The sequence below is a fragment of the Kogia breviceps genome, chromosome 1 (assembly GCF_026419965.1).
Source record: "Kogia breviceps isolate mKogBre1 chromosome 1, mKogBre1 haplotype 1, whole genome shotgun sequence".
Taxonomy (NCBI): domain Eukaryota; kingdom Metazoa; phylum Chordata; class Mammalia; order Artiodactyla; family Physeteridae; genus Kogia; species Kogia breviceps.
This window is the reverse complement of record NC_081310.1, coordinates 51,121,093-51,135,979: the sequence shown is the minus strand read 5'-3', so window position 1 is coordinate 51,135,979 and position 14,887 is coordinate 51,121,093. Positions and strand designations below refer to the sequence as shown.

The following is a 14,887-nucleotide window of genomic DNA, read 5'->3' as shown; positions in this document are numbered from 1 at the left end:
GGCAGTTTAATTGAATGAATTTCTGATGTGTGTGTATGCCATTACCAATCACAAAGTACTTTCATGTATATTAATTCATTTTATTTTCAAAGCAGAAGTGGGTGACACTGGAATTCCTGTCTTTTTTCTGCTCCCCCATTAATTAATTCATTTATCTCTTGCTGGTGGTGCCTCTCTGTATTTGTTTTACATTTGTTTTAAATGATGTTTTACATTTGTTTTAACTTGAGACTCTGATTTGCCCTTCAACCCAGGGCACTTAAAGCCAGGACTTTAAAACTTAAGTCTTGTCCTAGTTTTTATTTTATCAGTTGTTTTCTAATATAGATCAGTAGGGTTAAGGGATTGTTCTCCTAAAACATAAACCAAGGTCAGTTAATCTTAGTTGGTTGTAGATTGCTTCAAACCTTCTATTGTACTTTTAAAATATGTGCTATTCCATAAATCATTCAGTCAAATTTGAACTCTGCTTTGAAGCAAGTTTTTTTTTTTAAGTTTTTATCATTATAGAACCAGAGGGTTTTTGTTTTAATATCTTTATTGGAGTATGATTGCTTTACAATGGTGTGTTAGTTTCTGCTGTATAACAAAGTGAATCAGCTATACATAAACATATATCCCCATATCTCCTCCCTCTTGCATCTCCCTCCCACCCTCCCTATCCCACCCCTCTAGATGGTAACAAAGCACGGAGCTGATCTCCCTGTGCTATGCGGCTGCTTCCCACTACTAGCTATCTATTTTACATTTGGTAGTGTATATATGTCCATACCACTCTCTCACATCTGAAGCAAGGTTTTAAATGTTCTCTTACTAGGGAACAAAGAATAGTCAAGAAAGTGGAGTTGAAATTGGAATTGACACAATTCAGTTTGGTGCTCCAGCTTCAAATGGGGGTGAAAATGAAATTGTTCCTGTGCTTTCGGAAAAAACTACTGACAAAATATCTGAACCTAAAGAACAACGGCAGAAGCAGCCACGGGCAGGCCCTATTAAAGCCCAGAAGGTAAATATAGTTCATGTTCCAGATATAATTGTATGAAAGCCACTAACACTTAAGGAGAATAAATAAGTTTCAAAATTGGATTAGTTTTCAATGAATGTCTTTGATCATGATGTGTTTTTGTCATAAACATTGAATTTAGCTTCCAGATTTGAGTCCAGTAGAAAACAAAGAACATAAACCTGGTCCTATTGGAAAGGAACGTTCATTAAAAAATAGAAAAGTAAAAGATGCCCAACAGGTGGAGCCGGAAGGGCAAGAGAAATCAAGCCCTGCTACAGTCAGAAGTACAGATCCTGTGGCAACAAAGGAAACCAAAGCAGTTTCAGAAATGTCTACTGAAATAGGAACAATGATCTCAGTATCATCCCCAGAATATGGCACTAACGTGAAGGTAAGCAACGTGCAATGATTACCAGTTCAGTTGATGCAAACCACGTCTAAAATGAATGGCGAAAACAGCAACAAAATACTTTTTTTTTTCTTGAGGCATATAATTCTATAGCTTATAAGGGTTATTATTTCTTACAGAGAAGATTTTATTTCATGGTGTGCATATGTGATCTAAAGAAATTCCTTACAGTAAATTATTTTTCTATGGCAACTTAATTCTGGACTATTGAGTAGTTCAAAGTGAAAAAATATTTACCCAAGATTAGAATGTTTTTCAGCGTGTTTATAGACTTCGAAAAAATTGCTCTGTATTACTTTTTACTTTGTTAATGGAGTTGCATTGGACCCCTCCTTATCTTGCACACTAGTGATATTCTGAAGTCAGGAAAGATAAACTAAAAGATAAACTTTTAGTAACTCCAGTATAGCCAGTTTTCTTTCAGGGTTGGAACAGATCATGTTTCATTGGTTGAGCACCAGAGGAATGGTTGACTTGCATTTAGGGACTACGTTGAATGAAAGATGCATATCTTTAGAAATACTCATTAAGGCGAGATACACTGAGTGACTTTATGAGGACTGATACTTGTGGGAGTAGCAAATTTATATCTGCATTTTGGCGTTCACTCCAGAACGTGTATTCATGGAGAAGAAAGGTAGATGGAATCTTTCATATTGCTTGAATATTTTTCTCTTTTTAATTGCCATACAGCTCAATGCATAGAAGTGAAAAGCTCGTGTGATCTAATTCCGCCATGTTTAAAGAAGAGATTCACGATGATAAACAAGGAGTTTATCCTAAAACCTAATTAATTGTGACAACTAAGATCTTGACATTCATTTATCCATGTTTTATTTTGAAGAAAATAAAAAAATCAATAGTTGAAAGTAAGCTATAGATTGAGTATAAGAACCATACAGAGTTCTTTTAGAAATCCATAGAAATAAATATTTGACACTGTTGACAACCTCCTAGTACTATACAGTATATTTTTTAAATGTATAGGACCCCAGCAGTGGTTGAAATGTGGTAGGTCCATGTTTGTTTTATCCCACTGTTGGTCTTTAAGATTTGAGTCTTAAGTTCTGCTCTCCTCTCCTACTTTCTTCCAAAACAACTTTACAACTGTTAGGCTGTTATTAGAAAGTGACTCTTTAATTAAGTTTAAAACGTATTTTTTTCTATTACCACTCCACAGGAGTCTGTAACAGACTATACTACACCTTCTTCCTCTCTGCCTAACACTGTGGCTACTAATAATGCAAAGATGGAGGATACTTTGGTTAATAATGTAAGTAATCAACCTGAGATCTGGCAAGTTTGAATAGGAACCTGGCTATTGTTATCTAGTACACACTTTATAACCAGTATTTAACTCTTCTTCAGGGAAAAAGTTGATAGTAAGTTTGTATTTAGGAGCACTGTAATATAATTAGGGGAAATAGTCAAAGCTGAGTTGTTGTTTTTCCCCTGAAAGTCATCAGCTTTATGTTTAATATCCAGACTTGTGATGCTGAGGCTTGGTTTCGTAAGTACTAATCCTATTAACCTGGTTTGGTAAGAATTTTTGTTCTTAGCTTTCACATTCTACAGATTCAGCATTTATTTGGTTGGTAATTTTGTTCTTAGATGACACCTTTTTATAATGCAGTGAAAGGTCATTCACTTAAAAAGACAGATTATTACCAAAGATTTATGTGTTTCTTTTTGAATTTAAAAAATTATGCTGGACTTTAACAACTTCATTCCTCTTGTGAAGATTGAGCTATAATGTATATCCTCATAAAGGCTTAAATGCTCTATTAACACATTATTGACCAGGGGATTTTTGCAGAAACTAACACCTGTAGCCGTAATACATCTCCGTTCAAAAATGTGTTAAAAGATGATAGTAAGTCATCTTTTAATCCCCAAATCTTTTGATCCCAAAGCAACCATGTTATAATTCAAGACTCTGTTAAAAATCAGTACAGTCCAGTATTTTGCCTAGTTCACTAACTGACAGGTGAAAAATTGTGAGCCAAAAAAAAGTTAGGTAACCTCCCATGGAAGAAGAAGAGCATTTTAGAAGTTACATGTATGGCTCTTGTTTTGGAGAGCAGGCATGGCGGAAATTTCGGTCATCTGGTCTCTTTTTTAAATATAGCCTTCTATATTAAACAAAGGCTTCTTTTAAAAAAATAACCTTTACAGATATATTTAAAGATCTCTTAAAAAGCTTTAACTCTATTATTTTAGAATAAAAATTTCAATTATCTTTTATTACAATGTCTTTCCCATGTTTTCTGTTTTTCTCTCTAGCATCAGGTGTATAGACTTTTAGGTGAGATGCATTAGGGATCATTTAATCCAACTTTTGTAGTCCAGCTGAAGGAAAAAGGAGAGAAAGGAGGAAGACACACATTTTCTCTTTGTGATAAGAGAACACTTGGAGCTGATTAATGTAATTTGTCCAACTTATGTTATAAAGCATCACTTCATATGCCAAATCCTCTTCCTGTGACCTTTTGGAGAAAGGTTTAACTTCTTATAGGAAGTAATAGAAAACTTGGGAAGGGCAGAAAGACTTTCTGTCAATTTACTTCCTGATGTCACTATATGGATTCTCAAATATTGAATTAGTAACATTTCAATAAGGTTTAATTATACTTGAATCATGCTGTCTTTTCTCACTTTAGAAAAATGTAGAGTATGTTACCTTTTCCAGAAAGTATATGATGCTTTCTGCCAAACTACTCTTTTCTAAAATACAATTTATAAAATATGAATATGGAAGGGAAGGTCATTATTCTCAGAACCCTTAAAACTCATTGAAAATATCCATATGAGCATTTTAATGGTTTCTGTCTAATCTGCAAGGCTAATTAACATAGTGACTTGTACACAGAGGACTGCTGAAGGGAAGGCGCCCAGTCTTGTGTTTAAGTAGATAGTCTATATTTGATTTTTAGCAGTGTACCCAGAGTATGTTTGAAAACAATATCAGTTTGGGTCAGGGAGCATTATAAAAGGTCATCAGTTTGGAATGATTTCACAGTGTTGCTTATTCGTGCCGAGCTTGGTGGTGATTCTGAGCTCAACATAGTGTTAAAAACAAACGTCCTGGGCTTCCCTGGTGGCGCAGTGGTTGAGAATCCGCCTGCCGATGCAGGGGATACGGGTTCGTGCCCCGATCGGGAAGATCCGACATGCCGCAGAGCGGCTGGGCCCGTGAGCCATGGCCCCTGAGCCCGCGCGTTCGGAGCCTGTGCTCCGCAATGGGAGAGGCCACAACAGTGAGAGGCCCGTGTACCACAAAACAAACAAACAAACAAATGTCCTACATGGGAAAAAATTTTAGGACCTTCTGAAATGTCCCTTTCTAATTAATTAGTCTGGGGGCTCCATTTTATGCATAGAACTTTTGTCTTTTTAAAAATTAAACTGGGGAATTCCCTGGTGGTCCAGTGGTTGGGACTCTGCACTTCCACTGCAGGGAGCACACGGGTTTGATCCCTGGTCAGGAAACTAGGATCCCACAAGCTGTCCGGCATGGCCAAAAAATAAAAAATTAAAATTAAACTGAAAAAAAGCCTATTTCCCTTATTGAGGCTTAACGCACTTTTTAAGGATCTTAGCTGATATTTATTGGTTGTAGTACCTAATGTTACAATTGTTTTGAATCTTGAATGTCTTGAAGTTTAAATGCAGGTGGTGTTTTTGATTATTATGGTGCAGCTATTTTAAAGATTTATAAAATAATCTCCCATTACATTGTCCATAGTACCACAAAGTGATTATCTTAAACCCACCCTCAGCAACTCAGTCATTGTGTTTAAACAACTGACTGAACCACCATGTAGTAGTATAAATCAGTCATATAGTAGTACATAATAAAATCTCAAGATCCAGAAACTTGGAGGAAAAAAAGAGATATGAGTAGTGAATTTCTAGTATCTTCGAGTTTCTAACAGTACTTGCCATAATCATGTCTTACTATAGCAAAGCAATTTGGTTAGTGTAACGAGGTGGGGGTGATACTATATATTTTCCTCCCAACATTACTTTTGTTCTTGAATCTAGTTATAAGTTGACTAGATTGCTGTAAAGAGAATAATTTCTTATACTTACCCTATCATGTTAAATGCTTCTCATAGAACCTGTGGGTCCTGTAAATGGTGGAAATTATATTACTTAGAGCTTTGCTATACAGTGTATGGTCCAGGGACCAGCAGCATCAGCATCACCTGGGAGCTTGTTTGAAAGGCAGAATTTCAGGCCTTCCCCAGGCCAAGTGAATCAATCTGCATTTAACAACACCCCCAGGTGTTTTGTATATACGTTAAAATATAGGAAGCATGACCTTGGAGTTTTTACCTTATGTTTGTGACAGATTCTTTTTCTGTCAATTTATGCATAAATAAGCCGATAGTATTTCTTCACAGAAGTTTTATCAAAGATGTCCAGAATTATCAGTTACTATAAATGCAGCGTAATTAAGCAGTCAAATATTCCTCTTGGCTCTGATGAAAATAATCTTAGAATACATTAACATTATCTTTAATGGGGCTTTTGTAGCAGACTTAGTTAGATTATAATATGTGTTGCCTACCTTTTCAGGTGCCCCTGCCCAACACCCTCCCCCTCCCTAAGAGGGAGACTATACAACAGAGCTCCAGCCTAACTTCAGTTCCTCCCACTACTTTCAGCCTCACCTTCAAGGTATGTACTACATCCATCTCTAAAGGTTCTTGATTATTGCATGCAAGGGGACATAAGTTAACAATACTCTTGGTATTTTTACTAGTTTTGTGTGAAAAGCAGCAACACTAAGCTGAAGAAATGATGTCAAATTATACCTTAAAATTGTATTAGTTTCTAATACCACATAGCAGTGACTTGATATCCTCATATTTAAAGTGAGGTGTATTATGCTTGTGAAATTTGTCTTAAAAGTACAGGAGAGCATTTTATATTTCATGTTTGTACTGAGTTCCTCTTAGAGATCTTAATAATTATTGGATACATTAGTTGTGTAGAAAACAACTAACTTGGTGTTGCATGTTTTTTTATCCTAAGTACTGATAATGGTAAGAATGCTTATTTTCTGTCTTTCCTCTAAGTCATGTGTGAATTGAATGAATGTAATGTAGTAATTAAGAATATTTTATGAAGATGCAATTGATTAACACAAGTGATTTTGATTTGATTTTGGGTGGATAATTTTTGAGTAACAGTCCAGAAGAGATTTTACACAACACATGCTTTTTGATGTCAAGAAGTTTAGGCTTTTTTTTTTTTTTAATCTCCTGTTAATGCTTATAATTTTGAACTATGTTACTAATACTTTTTTTTACAATTGAGTTATTTGAGAGTATTTTAAATCAGTTGTTCACCTCAAGATTAGTCAGTGGTTAAAAAGTACAGATGTGGAATTAAGTGAGGATTTTTTTTTAACTGCATTTATTTATCTCTTTGGTTCTGTTTGTTTAGTTTTATAACCTGGGCAAGTATTTATCCTCTACTGAGCAGGGCTTTCTAATGCTACAGTGCTTGCCAGTGAATCTTTTTGATGATCTTCAGGAGAGGGAGTAACTAAGTTTTTTTTATAATGTGACCAGTGTTTATTTCTAGACTCTTTTTCTATTTGATTCTCCAGCTTCCTGACCACTTTCTTGTCCCCTTGCCCCCCCCAACTTTTTAAAAATATCCCCAACTTCTTTTTAAGAAGCTGCTTAAATACAAGTTTGAGACTATAAAATTTTACAAGACAATCTCTTCTGCTTTGTGTCATCTCCATCTTAACCCAGTTTTTACTGTTTACTGCCAGTTCCTACTCAGCCTTTTTTGTTGTTTTTCCACCTGAATGACTGTCTTAACCTGTGTTTCATACTGTAGCTTACATGTGGTTTTTACCGTTATTCTGCTTAAGGCAGTCTCATTTCACATAAGCAAATACAATATCATCATTAATTATTTTTCAGGCCAGTTGTTGATTCTTCAGAAAGCCCTTCCACATTGCCTTTCATTTAATGTTTTTTACACCCCAAAAAGAAATAATATACATTTGAATTAAAGTAAATTTAAATTAAATTGTATTAGCTTAAGACTTTTTCTGGTTTATTTTTACTTTTTTTAAATTTAATTTTTATTTTATATTGGAGTATAGTTGATTTACAATGTTTTGTTAGTTTTGGGTGTAGAGCAAAGTGATTCAGTTATACCTATACATATATCCATTCTTTTTCAGATTCTTTTCCCATATAGGTTATTACAGAATGTTGAGTAGAGTTCCCTGTGCTATACAGTAGGTCCTTGTCAATTATCTATTTTTACTTATTTTTGGACACCTTTCTTTATTTGAGTAATTTATAAAGTATGGAAATTTCTATTATATGGGTATTGTCAACAGTATACTTGCCAAAAGGAAAAATGAATATAGTTAAGTAATTATACTTTTTCATTTCCTTGAATTTCCAAAATTAGAATTCCAAAATTAGAATCTAAATTTTCTTGCTGCTTAAGAAATGAAATGAAACCACTGTATGTGGCTTAAGTATTATGTAAGATTGATAACCTATAATTTATGTGTTTCCCATACAACAAAACTGGTTGTAAAAGGCATTGTAGTCTATAACATTGCTCTAAGCTATAAAATCTCAGACTTTATAGAAAATTGAATTTTGCCTAACTTGCTAAGTGGTGGTGTGGGGGTTTTTTGTTTTTGTTTCTTACCCTCTACGGCTTTTGTTTTAAAATAAAAACATTTGAAACCAGCAAGGTGATTGTGAGGAAAAGGGAAGAGTCAAGCAAACCTAAAAGTGTCCTGTGTTTTGAATTTGTAGTAATGATATTAGCCATCAAGAAAAGGTTATATTATACGTAGTGTGTGTTTTAACAGGAAAGTAGGGAGATATGTGATATTTCTCAAATACTTAAAATTAAAATCAGGTTGGAATTTTTAAAGTTGGTACTTCAGAGACCTACAAACTTCCCAACAGTGGTATTTTTAAATCTTATTTGTGCAAAGTACCCTGGTATAAGTCATTGCACCTGAATTTTATAGGTTATCTTAGATTTTTCCTCTCAGCTCAGTGTTTTGACTAGTAGAACTAAAAACTTCAGAATCTCTCTATCTGTTCCTTTCCTGTTCAAGGAGCCTCAGGATAGTTGAGGATCTACATCTGTGCTCTCCAGTTCAGTATCCACAAGCCACATGTAGTTATTGAGCACTTGAATGTGGCTAATCCAAGTTGAGGTGTGTGCTGTAAGTTTAAAATTAAATAGATGCTGGATCTGAAATGTTAATTTTTTTAATTAAAACATCTCAATTTTTGTATTGATTATAGGTTTTAATTATTATTGTAGCTATATTGGGTTGAATAACATATGTTACCAAAATTAGTTTTACCTCTTTATTTTTATTTTTTAAAGTATGGCTACTAGAAAATTTAAAATTATATGTGGCTTGCATTTGTTTATCTGTTGAACAGCTCTAGATAGATTAAAGTAAGCCTACAGGTAAAACCAGCAGCCACAAATACAAATGGTGGCAGTCAGAACCCGAAATGCTTGATGGGGTCTGGAGGTGAAACAAGAAGTGTTTCTACTGTACCCAAGCCTAAAACCTGTCTGGTTACACTGCTTTTTAAAACACCGTGAGCATAAAACAGCCAAACAAAAGGTACCTGTTGCTTGCCATTTGAGAACTGTTGGTTTAAAAAAAAAGACTGGAGAGAATGGATACTTAATGGAGGGCCTTTAGTATCTTTCCTACTAGAATTAGAGCCTTAAGTCAGTCCTAAAGGGACATGGTATTTCCATTTCCTTACTCATTGGTAGGAATAGGGACTCATGTTTAGATGATACAAGAGCTGTGACTATATTTCACTGACCTGTTTGCCAAAGCCTTCAACAAGCTCTCTATAGAGACAGTTAAAGCCCACTGCCTCCAATTTGAGTAAAGGAGTGGAGATAAAGGAGAAAGTGAAAGCTTTGAAAGCCTTATGGTCCTAATCTATATATATGTGGTTTTTGAAAGGTTATAGTTGGAACACATTTATGTATATATATTTGTTTATATATGTGTATTCTGTTAGCACAGTGATTTTCTCCTTTTTTTGGCTTTAAAAAATGTTCATTTGGTTGCAGATGGAGTCTGCACGTAAGGCATGGGAAAATTCTCCAAATGTTAGGGAAAAGGGATCTCCAGTAACTTCCACAGCACCTCCAATCGCAAGTGGAGTCAGCAGTAGTGCCAGTGGACCAAGCACTGCTAATTATAATTCATTCTCAAGTGCATCGATGCCTCAGATTCCTGTTGCTTCAGTCACTCCCACAACTTCACTATCAGGTAGAAAAGTCTTGTACCTTTTCTTTAAATATCTTAAATTATTTAAAGTTTCTTATGATCTTTTCCTGTTTACTATCTCCCAAAGTATTATTTGTAAAAGACAGAAGATTGCACATGAGATAATTATCGGCTGGTTTATAAACTTCTTCCCTCCCTCCCCTCTCTTGCCCTCTCCCAATTTTAATTTGGCAAATATTTAATGATGGCTTACTAAAATACTTCACTTGACCCTCTCTTCTTCCCACCCCAACCCCCAATACAGATACGGATAAGGAATCGGTGGGAAATTTTAGAAGGTGTTTTTCTTTCTTAAATGCTTCACTAGTGTGTAATCCTTTCATTGAACTATATCTCGTATGGGGCTTTATCATTCTTAAAGAACCAGAGTTGTTTCTGAAATATTTGACTCTAAGAAGGTATACCCTTTTACCATATGTATAACCATGTTTCTTCTACTGAAAATAGAAATTCGTTTTAAGCTTTCCTAATACTCTCTAATGTTTCCAAAACAGTCGTAAACTCCTTTCCAATACATGTAAAATATATACAGTACAGAATTTATTTGCTTTGGCTAGTTCTCATTTAATGAATGCAATAATGATTTTCAGTATTCTGGCTTTCTGTGCTACTTTTAAGCACCAAAAGGACTGAGGTTGTACTATAGTTATTTTGACATTATCTGGAATCAGATATATGTATTAAGACAAGCCCAGATATTCAAATCAAAGAGAGTATTCCAACTATAATTCTTCCCTCTTTAAACCCTTTCAGGCACTCCCCATCACCCATTTCCAAGGCATCTTCATTATGCTTACCAACTTGGGCCCCAGACTACTTGGGTGGATAGGGGGTGAGGCTATAAAGGAACCAGGAGGAGAGTATTGTAGGAAGATTAGGAAATAAAGGGACTAGGGAGGTTCCTAGTTTTTTCTTTGGAACCCAACTACTTCCTTTCCCCTGGATCTAGTTTCCCCACATTCCCCTCAACTAGGATAAATTTTTAACAAGGACCTTCTTGGCTAGTCATCCTACTGGTAGAGATTCAAGTGCAAGAACAGAGGTACCTCAGTCTTGGTCCTCTCTTAGAACATCATTTGGTATCTGAAAATAATAATAACTACTACATCACACTTTTGAATCAAATACTTATATTGTCATTTGCTCTAGTATTATTAATAGCTTGTCTTGTTTTTAACGTATTACTAAGTACCAGTTTTTGCTGGTAATATTTATAAGGAGAGACAGGAATAGTCTTAAGTTTATATGACTTTTTAGGAGCAATTTACATTAAATTTTTATATTACATTAATAATTATTCTTAAGGCACTTTATCCTGTGTTTTTATGTCTATGCCTGCCCTTTAATAGATGTTCAAATATTTATTTATAAATAAATGAAGTTCTAAAGATTATCCTTAAGTATTTTGCCAGAAAGAGGAAAAAAAATTTAACCTTAAGTTTATGTGACTTTTTTGGAGCAATTGTGATCTCTCAAGGTCCATTTATGTGCTAATATTCATGCCTCACCATAAATGAATGAAGCTCTTGATTATCCTTTGTGATGATTAAAAAACTAAATGTTAGCTTGAGGCTAAACTATAACAATGTTGTAGGCTCTCAGCCTCCTTATTTTGTGAGTTTATTTTTATATTTTCTCCTCATTTTAATTTTCTGTTTATATTTCTCCAGATTTTATAGTCTTATTTGCATCTGATAAATGTGTCTTCCTTTTACAAGCCCCCTCATATCCACTTTTGGTCTGAGGTACCATATATAAAAGCACCTAATAAGTACACACTGGGCATAAATATTAATTTTCCAGTTTCTGGTTGGTGCATGAGTTTACTGTGAACAACAGTGGTACTTTAAAATATACTACATTTCCCCCTTATTTTATCCCTCTCCCGAATGTAGGAGCTGGTACATATACTACCTCTTCTTTAAGTACAAAATCTACAACCACATCAGACCCTCCTAATATTTGTAAAGTGAAACCCCAACAATTACAGACAAGCAGCCTGCCTTCTGCAAGTCATTTTTCGCAGTTAAGCTGTATGCCTTCCCTTATTGCCCAGCAGCAACAGAGTCCACAAGTCTATGTGTCTCAGTCTGCAGCAGGTAAGATGTTTGAATATAAGGAATTTAGAAAATGAAGATGTTGTAATGCTTTTTTTCTCTCTTCCCTTACTTTTCAAGTTTAAATATTTTTTGATCTGCTTTGCAAATTTGTTTCCTCATAGAATTGAATGCTGTCTCTCCTTGACAAGCATTCTGGGGTTCCTGGCAATTGTTTCTTACACATATGTTACATACATAGTAGACATATTAGTCTCCAGTATAGTCTATATCCGTGGATTCCGAGTCTACGATTTAACCAACTGTGGATTGAAAGTAATTAAAAAAAAATGTTCACAAAGTTCTAAAAAACAAAACTTGTATTTTCTGCACACAGGTAACTATTTACATAGCATTTACATTGTATTAGGTATTATAAGTAATCTAGAGATGATTTAAAGTATATGAGAGGGGACTTACATGGTGGCACAGTGGTTAAGAATCCGCCTGCCAATGCAGGGAACATGGGTTTGAGCCCTGGTCCAGGAAGATCCCACATGCCACGGAACAACTAAGCCCATGTGCCACAACTACTGAGCTTGCGCTCTAGAGCCCACGTGCCTAGAACCGGTGCTCCGCAACAAGAGAAGCCACTGCAATGAGAAGCCCATGCACCGCAACGAAGAGTAGCCCCTGCTCGTTGCAACTAAAGAAAGGCTGCGTGCAGCAGCAAAGACACAATGCAGCCAAAAATAAATAAACAAATTGGAAATAATTTAAAAATAAAGTATATGAGAGGATGTGCTTAGGTTATATGCAAATGATATACCCCATTTTACATTTGCAGGTTTTGGTGTCTGGGGGGTGGTCCTAGAACCAACCCTCTACAGATAACCGGAGTTTGTTATCTGAAACCTGACAAATTGATGATAAAGTTAATGAGGAAGAATAAACCTAAGAACAACAAAGAAGAGAAAAAAATTATTTATTGGCAGGGGGTAATTTGTCCTACTGAATGTCACAATGTTAATCTGAGTTAAATAGTAAATAAGCATTTGAATAATATTCAAGCTCACTAATGATTTAAATTAAAAGGACAATGAGGCTATTTTTTGTCTTCCCAGCATATTTAATACCCACTGTCAATAAGGATCCACAGGTATTATTAATAGGCTCTTAAAAGTACATTGCTAGTGAGCATATAAATTGGTAGAATTCTTTTAGAAAAGTATCTCAGAATATTTTATGTGTACATAGTCACTGTAGTAGCAGTTTGGGAATCTTATTGTACAGGTAAACCTACCTATTAATCAGAGATATATGTATCAGGGTGTTCATTCATTGCAGTATTGTTTTTAATGATAATAAATTAAAAACAACATGGACAGTTCTCGCAAACATACTATTATTATATAGAAACAGCATAATACAAAGTAGTGAGTATAAACATAGAGAAGAAATCTGTTAAGAATCTATACCAAATTCTTTCAAATATTAAATGTCAATTCTTTTGAAATATTTTGCTAAATTCTAGTTGGTAGATTTAAAATTAGAGTGAATTTGCTGGCAAACAGGTAGGTTCATTTTCAATTTTAGTGGATTATGTAAAATTTTACTAGTTTATACTCCAGTGGCAGTGTATGAGTGTCTATTTTCGTCTACCTTCACAAGTTCTAGAGTTTCATTGTTTTAATTTGCATATAACTCTCTGAAAGAAGTTTTACATCTTTTTGCATTTGTATCTTTTCATATTTCTAGTTTTTCCTTGGCTGTGTTAATTTTCAGAGGATTCACTTTATTTGAAATCTGCATTTTGGGTTTTCTTTTACTGTTTGGAAAATTCTGAAGTTTAGACACTCATTACTGCTTGTTTTTCCTGCCAATATGTAGCTCAAATCCCAGCTTTCTATATGGACACAAGTCATTTATTCAATACCCAACATGCACGATTGGCTCCACCATCCTTGGCTCAGCAACAAGGCTTCCAACCAGGTCTCTCTCAGGTATCACAGGCTTCTTCCATTCTATATTTGTTTCTTCGCATTTTTGTGGTGTGATAATATTTGGGGGCTTAATGTAGAACTAGAAATGAATTGAAAAGAAATTTTAGATATTTGCATTTGGTTTTGTTTTAAAAAGAACTGATACATAACATTAATCTTTTGTTTCATATCTCAAATTTTTATTTTCCAGGTGTTGTCATTTGTGTATATGGTGTTCATATGTTGTTTTTTCATTGCATTGCAGCCAACTTCAGTTCAGCAGATTCCAATCCCTATTTATGCACCACTGCAAGGGCAGCATCAAGCCCAGCTAAGTTTGGGTGCTGGACCTGCTGTTTCCCAGGCTCAGGAACTATTCAGTTCTTCACTTCAACCATATAGGTAAAAGCTTTAAAATTATGTATGTGATGTTGGGAACAGTGTACTTGCTGAGCCTTCTTGCCATATCCTTTCTACTCCCTTCTTCCCCTCCAAAACGTGATGACCCTCTTTATAAACTACATTAAATAATTGTGTTGAGTATGTGTCATGAACTTCAGCCTCTGGTAATTTCTGTCATTCTTTATTGAACAAAGTGAAGCCTCAAAGCTTCTTAAAGAAGAAGCTAACAGCAGTCCTATAACAATTAGAAATCACAGAAAATAGCTGCTAAAGGACCTGAAAGTTTGAGCCATCTCGCTGCTAACAACTCTAAATCTATGCCTGCTCTGTGTAAGAGCTGAGGCATGGCAGATGACATTACAGTATGTAAGGGGGCAGAGGCCAGGGTGGAATATAATAAAAGCGAGAGAGTAGAGTGTCAAACAAAGAATAGAAGTAGTGGTGATGAGTGGTGATGCTCTGTAGTGTAGAAGAAACCATTCTTTTGAAAGATTCACTACTGTAAGTTATCTTTGCAGTTAAGCAAGTAATGAAAACTGATCTTTATTGAACTTCTTTATATATGATAGTTATTCAGCCCTTTACATATACTAACTTATTTAGTTTTTACAAAACCATATAAGGTAGATTAAGTCATCCCCATTTGACATTAGAAGAAGTTGTGGGGGTTGTTTTGGTTTTGTTTTTGGGTTCTTTGGTATTTTATCCTAATGTTACACT

General features: G+C 34.9%; 1 protein-coding gene across 16 annotated transcripts in view; it reads left to right on the top strand.

Moving 5' to 3' along the window:
* Positions 1–14,887, top strand: part of PRRC2C (proline rich coiled-coil 2C) — a 98,000-nt gene that overhangs the window by 72,884 nt on the left and 10,229 nt on the right. For 15 of the 16 annotated variants that reach the window (XM_059079342.2, XM_059079438.2, XM_059079359.2 and 12 more), the window contains 8 exons: positions 818–1,006; positions 1,146–1,397; positions 2,596–2,688; positions 5,997–6,098; positions 9,528–9,729; positions 11,643–11,846; positions 13,674–13,786; positions 14,031–14,167. In XM_059079342.2, the coding sequence (XP_058935325.1) occupies positions 818–1,006; positions 1,146–1,397; positions 2,596–2,688; positions 5,997–6,098; positions 9,528–9,729; positions 11,643–11,846; positions 13,674–13,786; positions 14,031–14,167 (1,292 nt within the window). The remainder of the gene's footprint in view (positions 1–817; positions 1,007–1,145; positions 1,398–2,595; positions 2,689–5,996; positions 6,099–9,527; positions 9,730–11,642; positions 11,847–13,673; positions 13,787–14,030; positions 14,168–14,887) is intronic. The other variant, XM_059079386.2, reaches the window with a different exon arrangement.